The sequence below is a fragment of the Rhinolophus hipposideros genome, assembly GCF_964194185.1.
Source record: "Rhinolophus hipposideros genome assembly, chromosome: 1".
Classification (NCBI taxonomy): Eukaryota; Metazoa; Chordata; class Mammalia; order Chiroptera; family Rhinolophidae; genus Rhinolophus; species Rhinolophus hipposideros.
Genome location: NC_138047.1, coordinates 53,894,788 through 53,902,889, shown reverse-complemented (window position 1 = coordinate 53,902,889; position 8,102 = coordinate 53,894,788). Strand labels below are relative to the sequence as shown.

The 8,102-nt window shown below is 37.4% G+C and overlaps 1 protein-coding gene across 1 annotated transcript; it reads right to left on the bottom strand.

Moving 5' to 3' along the window:
- Positions 1-455: 455 nt before the first annotated feature.
- AREG (amphiregulin) lies at positions 456-7,739 on the bottom strand (the record flags this gene model as incomplete). The annotated part of the gene is made up of 5 exons (XM_081049389.1): positions 456-549; positions 2,543-2,698; positions 3,449-3,650; positions 6,297-6,545; positions 7,679-7,739. The coding sequence occupies 5 exons, from the start codon at positions 7,737-7,739 to the stop codon at positions 456-458; spliced, it is 762 nt and encodes a 253-aa protein (XP_080905515.1).
- Between the last annotated feature and the right edge of the window lie 363 nt (positions 7,740-8,102).

The following is an 8,102-nucleotide window of genomic DNA, read 5'->3' as shown; positions in this document are numbered from 1 at the left end:
CTTGTCCCGAAACCTTCAGTCTTTTGAGGCTCACTTCCCATGCCACCCTATATACTCATCCTTTCCTGCTCTCTAAATGCCTCCAGGTGGATTCTTTCTATTCTTCACTGGAAAATCCTCATATTCTGTTGGTTCCTTTCTCATGACATATATTTTACTTCTAGTATTCTGACTCCTTACACTCTTTCCTATCTACTAAACACTAAGTTCTCTGACAATAAGATCTGTGTCTCCCTCATCTTTATGTCCCTTATAACATAGTCCTTTCTCAATGTTAACCTCCATTTCATGCTCAAAGAATACACTTTAATGTAGCCAGTGTTCACACTGCGTCCATAATGAAGGACACTTACTTTCCTCATTTTTCTTGAGATAATAGATACTATATTTTTCAAAGTTATAGGATATGATCTAAAGATATCTTTTAAAACACAAACCTGTAAAGTTATCTTCATTTATGCCATAGTATGTGTGTTTCCATTTTCTTGTCGAAGTTTCTTTCGTTCTTCAGCTTCTCCTTTATATTCCCTGACGTATCTTTTTCGAACCCTTCAGAGAACAAAATATTCTACGGTCATCAAAGTTCTATTCATCCATATATTAACTGGGGTTTCATGAATATAGGGAATTCCTTTTTGTGAGTCCTTATAGACCATTTACACAACATACTCTAAATTAAACCAAAACCTAAACCTAGCTATAAAATATTACCAATGTTTGTTTTAAGGGGATGTTTATATAAACATAGTTCGAGAGCACTGAGACTTAAATAAATGTTCCTTGAGATGCAAACCTTCAGAAAGCATCAATATGTTTTTATTTTTCAAAATTTAGCACAGTTGCCATGCACAAATAGGAAGATGATAGTACAGTTTTACCACATTAGGACTTTATGTTTGAACAAACTAATTTAAATGATTAGAATTTTTCAAATCAGGCTTACAAAACAAGTTGGGTTTTATTTATTTTTAAATATAACAAAAATACCTTCTACTTTTATTTATTGCTACTTTCTATTAAAAAAACTCAATGGTTTAAAAATGTCTCGGTGTTACAGAAACAATTCTATTTTTTGTAGGTCTTTCATCCATCTACTAAATGTTAATATTAAAATCATAAGAACTTTTTTTTATAAAGTTTGGAAAAAAATTACTTCAATTATGGAAAAAAAGCAATTTTGGCTTAGGTTAGTGTTTGTTATATGTTTTAAATACAAGGAGAATATGGGAGAAAACAGGAAAAGTCACTGAGTAGTTTTAAGAGTGCCAACACGATAGATTTTTTTCCATGTTTTTCCAAAGGATTATTAAATATTTCAACTTGAATAATTACTGGTTTAAATAATTACTTCAAAGCATCTTTAACTGGCAATTTTTTCCCTTCTATCCTTGTCAAATAATAATGGTTTATCAGAGGGTATCTTTCCTAAACACATTTGCATTAATCTAGTAGCTTGGGGTACTAACAGATCAAAATAATTTCTAGAGTGTGCAAAACTAATTTAAACCACAGATCAAACTTTATGTGCATCATAAAAGTTTTTTACATGCCATTTTATCATTATCTGATCTGCATTTAAAATAATAGTAAACAGTAGCAGAAGATAACCCCTTGTTTCCTGAATGGCAAGAGTGGAGATCATGTACACAATCCAGTTAAAGTAATTTACCTAAAATTAGAATAATGAGTCTATTGCTTTTCCCAAGCTCATGAGTCATTATAGAGCCATTCACACCCTCCCCCAACTTCCTTAATTCACTGACTTCTGTTTGACACACAATGCCATTTTGACAAACCCACCAGTGTCTACAAGCTGGAACAGTCTAGTTCTAACATTCATTGGTCATGAAGTGAAATATGTGGCCTGTTATTGCGAGCACAGGGAAGATATTGCAGAGTGGAACAGTAATAGAATTGTCCCTGCTTCCTACGCCATACCATATGGAGGAAATTTTTTTTTTTTATAATTGAGTTCCCATATTGCATTTGACAATAACAAAATAGGCAAATGCTCTAAGTAAATCAGTATCACGCTATGAAATTTCACTAAATCAGAACTTTGATTCTAAAGGAAGAAGACATCTTGTGTTGGCTCTTGTTTTGAAGCTCTTTTTGATTTTTAGTCCCAAAGCAGTATCTCTGACAACCTGCTATGAATGAGGCCTTAATTAGCTTTGGGGAGGCTTGCTTAAGCTTGATAGTCATAGAAGATACCAACACTTTGAGACGTAGAAGTAATCAGAGGGAGAGTAGAAATATGACATAAAACAAAAACCATTTCTTAAGTTCAAAAAATTTCTCGATTTTCTGAAAAAGGGCTTTACACATTAAATTTCAGTGGTGGCCAAAGTAATATAAATGTGGATCATATTCTGTGATATTTGTCAATGAAGTATAACGATATGACCAAAAATCACGTGCCATCAATAGAATAATTCACCTAAGATAGGATAGTACATTGTGATAGAAATACTGAAAACAAATGAACCAATATAATTAAACAAATTATTTTTGAGGAATTTTTAAGTTATGCCATACTTACAGGAATGTAATAACAAAAGCAATAGCTATGAACCCCACGACTGTGACAAAGGCAGCCACGACCGCTAACACAATTTTTGATAAATCACTGTCAACCATGCTGTGAGTCTTCATGGACTTTTCCCCACACCGTTCACCAAAGTAATCCTGAGGACATCTGTAAACAACACACATTCCAAAATCAAAAGAACTGAAAACATTCTGTATGTTTTAGGCTTACTTTCCAGGTCATAACCATTTAATTCTAACATTAAAAAAAAAAAAAAAAAAGTCATGCCATAGATTTGCATTTCAAAAACATGAGACATAGAATGCATTTGAGCCAAAGATCTATTTGCATAAGAACAAATTGAGATTAGTTTGGGTGTGATACTCCAGGAAGACACACCTTTTCATTCTTGAGCTCCTTTTATGACCAACTGATGAGTTCAGTGACTTGTTATGCAGCTAATATAATAATAATACATTCCACTATCATTTCATGTACTAGCAGCTTTGGGAGGTAAAGAGGATAGAACAACATTATGTGAAAAGTATCTTTAGGTCCTTTTTGAACTAGAGGTTTTATAAAATATGTATTGTAAAATGATGGTTTATACCGGGAGCCAGCAAACTACAGCCCTTGGCTCAAATCTGGCCATTTGCCAGGCTCTTTTTTTTTTTTTTCTTACAGTGGGCAAGCCTAGAATGGTTTTTACGTTTTTAAATGTTTACATTTTAATTGGTCATATTAGTACATACATAATCTTGACCCAGAAAGCCTAAAATATTTACTTTCTGTCCTTTAAGAAAAAAGGTTTGCAGAACTTTGTTTTTTACATTAGAAAAATAAATGGTGTTCTACAGCTAAGGAATTTTAGACATGGTGTTAGAAATACAGAATTCTATATAATTTAGGGAAACTTACTTGCATGTTACTGTTTCCAGGTGCTCTATGTATTTGCATTCTCCATTAATGCAGAAATTTTTAAATTCTGCGTCACACGGATTTTTCTTCTTTTTGTTTCTCCTATTTTTTCCATTTCTGCCTCTTTTTTTCTTTCTTTTGGGTTTATCAGAAGGTTGTTCAGTTTCTGTTTTGTTCTTCTTGGGTTTAATTACCTGTTCAACTAAAATTTAAAAATATGTGTATTTATTGACAACAATCTCTCTTGATCTTGAATATCATCTTGGAGAAGAGGGAATGAATTCCCAGCAGTGAGAGCTCATATGACCATATTTGTTTCATTATTTAACACAAGACATATACAATAATTGGGCAAAGAGAGTATCTGTATTGTGTGGCACTTAAAAATCTGAACCCTTTGTTATTTTATTAGCTTAGAAATATATTCTGAATTTATTTCTATCAGTATTATTATTGTTGTTGTTATTATTGATTATTTGAGTTACCTGTCTAAGAAAAATCCATAAAAAATATTTTATACATTTGTTGAATTTTTAATTTATACCAAGTTCTTGGTAATGAGCATTTATTCAATTTAACCCAAATCACAGTTGAATGTATTGTTATCCAGATGATACAGATCAGGACACTGAAGTTGAGTGAAGACAAGTAACTTGCCCTAGGATACACAACTAGAAAATGGCAGTGTTGGGATGTTGAAGCCTGTTATTTCTTCACCACACGGTGTTTTCTCATGGAAAAGGTCAATGCCATTGATTAAAGTGGGACGTGGGTATATTTGTGGATTTTATTTACTCATATCGGTCTAGTGCTGACTATGATAATTGGGAATTAGTGTGTATTACTTGGGGGTGGAAAAAAAAACATATCTACATTGGAGTTAATCAACTTTCTCCAACTCCCATATTATAGCAGATTATAATTAATCAATACCTTTCAGGGAATACATTTCTGTGATCAATCTATTTGAAAAAATAGGAGACAGATATAGTTGTACTTGATTTTTCAGAGATTCATCTCAACTCTTCAGATCCACAGAAACATTTGTTCAGTGTTACAGTTATGCAGGATAGAGTTTACCCACATTAAATATAGGAAGGAGGAGTTGCCATGCTAGAGCTGTGCATTTTGTTATACTAATCCCTGAATGGGTTTATCTGAACAAGTATTTAGCAAACAGCTCAGTGAAAGGAAGCAAATGGGATAATGTCATTTATTCCATTAGTCATAATGGTCCTGCAGCACCCATTAAATAGAAAACATTAGAAACATAGGGAAGGATATTCAAGATACAACCCTGTGATTAAGGAAACTGCAAATAAATATTATGGATATTTTAGTTGGTTATTATGACAACATTAACAATAGCCAAATTAGGGGCAATGTTTAATAGGGAGATATGCAATTTTATATTGAAACTTTCCTCTGGTGATAAAAAACAGCCATGAGGTAGAAAAAGTCTACTTATAGAAACATCTTAAATGGCTACTACTGCACTTTATCAGACATGTTACAAATTTTAGACAGAGGCAAATAGTCACTATGCTGAAGTGCTGTAATAGACATTAACTCCATGGATTCTACAGCCTTTCAAGGGAGTTCAACCAACATTTTCACTCTTATCTCACAATGCATTTCAATTTAAAGCACTAGTCATTTTCACCACTAACAATTTATTTGGCCTTTTGAATTTTTAACAGCTTGAAACATTTTTAAGAGAACAATTTTAAGAATCTGGATGGTCTAATATCATTCCTCCAAAAGTAAACATTATAATGGACCCTTTTCTCACAGTGTAAGTTCCAAAGCAAGAAAGTATAGTGGAGTGTTCACCAAAACTTTTCCAACCAGTCACTATCTCTATGGGTATATTTGTGGGTATATCAGTTCTGCGTTTAACAGTTCTGGGAGCCAGACAGAGGTGGAGGAGTCAGGGAAACTAAGGTCAGGAAAGAAGGGGTCTTATGTCCTGCTTCCATAGTGGATGCTCCTAGGATATTTAGATCTGATTTAGTGATGACCTCATCTATCCTCAAACTCCAAAGTAATATGAAGGTACTGAGCAATACTTACCTCTTACTTTGGTACCCTCATTTTAAGCAGATTCTCCCTTTTAAAGATCAGATAACATCGAAAGAAAACTATGGGTCACTTATTGAAATGACAGCTGGGATTTGGGTTAAATTACAAATTCAGCAAAATCCATGTATATCTGTCCTTTAATATTACCAGAAAGTATTATTATTATTATTATTGTATTATTATTATTACCAGTTTCTCAACATCTACTACTTAACGCTAAAGTTCAGTTGCTCTTGTTCCATTCCTTCCTTTTGTTCCCTTACTTGTGTTAGCATGCAGTTATTTAGGGAAGAGTGGTGGTGGGGACTGGATACAGAAGTTGAGATACAGAGTAGATAGGACTGGTTGGTGTCTACATCTGTCTCTCAGCATGGGGGTCACGTGGCACAGTGGGAAAGGGCATAGTATCTGGAATCAGACCGATAGGAATTCTCATTCTGGCTTATCTGCTTGCTAGCTGTGGAACCGTGGGCAGAACACTTTATCTTCTCAAGCCTCCGTTATCACATCTGTAAAATGATAATTCCTACTTGGTAAAGTTGTTGTGAACATTAGACCTAATAGACAGAAACCATGCAGACACGTAGGATGTGCCCCCATATAGCTCTTGCCATCTCAGTTTCTAGCTCACCTAGCAGAGTGTACTACAAATACACACACCGGAAAGCCACTAACTAGAACATGCCAGGAGTGGCTTTTCTTTTGAAGCAGCTTTGGTCATATAAACACATCAGATAGGCTACATTTTCACCTGTTCTCTACTCACCTCTGACTGAATCATCTACGATATAGACTGATATTTGTGGTTCATTATCATACTCTTCTGAATAGTCATAGTCGATCCCTGAGGACAGTTCTCTACCAGACGGAATCTCACTCACAGGGGAAATTTCGCTTCCTGAGGATATTTCACTTCTTGAGGTAACCTCCAATCCATCAGCACCGTGGTCCCCAGAAAATGGTTCCCCTTTTGCAGAGTAGGTATCATTGACGTCCAAGCCAGAAGCATAACTGGCTATGGGAGAAAGAACAAAGGAAGAAAAGGTACAGTAGAGTGCTTTTCTCACCAGTCAGCTGCCCTTCAGGAGAAATGTTTATCTTCTGATATCAAAGTAGTTATTGCACATGTGCTATTGTTTGTGATTGAGTCACTTATGAAAGCAACTTTACGTTTTGCCAACAAGTAAACTCAGCTGTTCCAATTACAGAGCTTCTTTCATCAAGGTTTTCTTTTCCGTAGACAGTCTATATTAATTTCCATATCAAAAAAATACTGCCAAATAGGCAAATTAACCTAATATACATAATTACTTAACAGGTGTTGTCTAAATATTCCCATCACTTCACATACCAAATGCATCTGTGTTTGCTAGAATGCCGCCTGTTCCATTATATCTAGAACCATAGGCAGGTTCTAGATGTAATGGATAAATACCAGATTTCCTTAACACGTGCTCACATTTTAAAAAGACTATGTACACAAAAAGTAAAAATTAATATAAATGGTAATTGATAATAATGATTATTATTGTCATTGTTCCATTATTCTTCTTACACAGAGGGGAAAAACACCCTGGGAAATAGTTAAGATTTGGGACCCAGAATTTCAAGCCCCTGCTTTATCATCCTTTAGGTCTCAATCAAACAGAGTCAGACTAGTGCTTTTAACTTTTCCCTGGGAGGACACCAGGCCTTCTAGGAAGATAAAAACAAAATCAGTAGACAGAGGAGATGGAGAATTGAGGCAGGAGGCAGCACTCCTGGGAAAAGGACTTAACGACTGAGAGCTGCAGAAATAAATCACTTCACCTCTCTGGACCTCGGCGCCTGTATGTCAAGCGAAGGTTTGGGTCGCAGGATCTTTAAAGTCTCCTTCAGTTGGACTAAAGTAAAAGTACAGGGGTTCTCCGGGACCCTCTTCCTGGCCCGGAACGTCTGGGACACGTGCTCGCTTTTCTCTTTCTCCCAAGCAATAACCCTAGGGAGGGAGCTACCGTGATCACCTCCCGTGGGACAGCAGAGTTGGGGACGACGAAGGGCGACTCTATTTTTTTTTTTTTTTTTTGAGAAGCAGCAAAATTCAAGAGGCGACCGCTTTTGCCCGCAGTGGGAGAAGCGCCCGGCAGCTCAGAGCGGGGATGTCCTCACCTGAGCCGAGGATCACGAGCGACAGCACCACCGGCGCAGGCGGCAGCAGCAGGGCTCTCATTGGTCCCTCGGCGCGGCGGCGTCGCGGTCTCTGGGGCAACCGAGACTGGAGCTGTGGGCTGGAGAAGGAGGGGGTGGCAGACCAGGGGACCAGGGGCCGTGAGCGGCCGTGCTCGTGGGCGCGCCGGGGTCGGGCGCTCAGCGCAGCGGCGGGAGCTCGCCTCGGGATGGCCGGGCTCCGACTCGGGCGCGGGCACACGGCGTGCGAGCATTCCGGAGGTGCGGGGCTCACCTGCCGCTTTATAGGGCGGGCGGGGACCGAGGTCTTGCCCGTGACGTCACAGCCGCCTCTGTGCGTGGAGGCGGCCGCCGCCCCACGAGAGGTTACTACCCCAAAACCACACACGGAAGGCAGGCACCACGC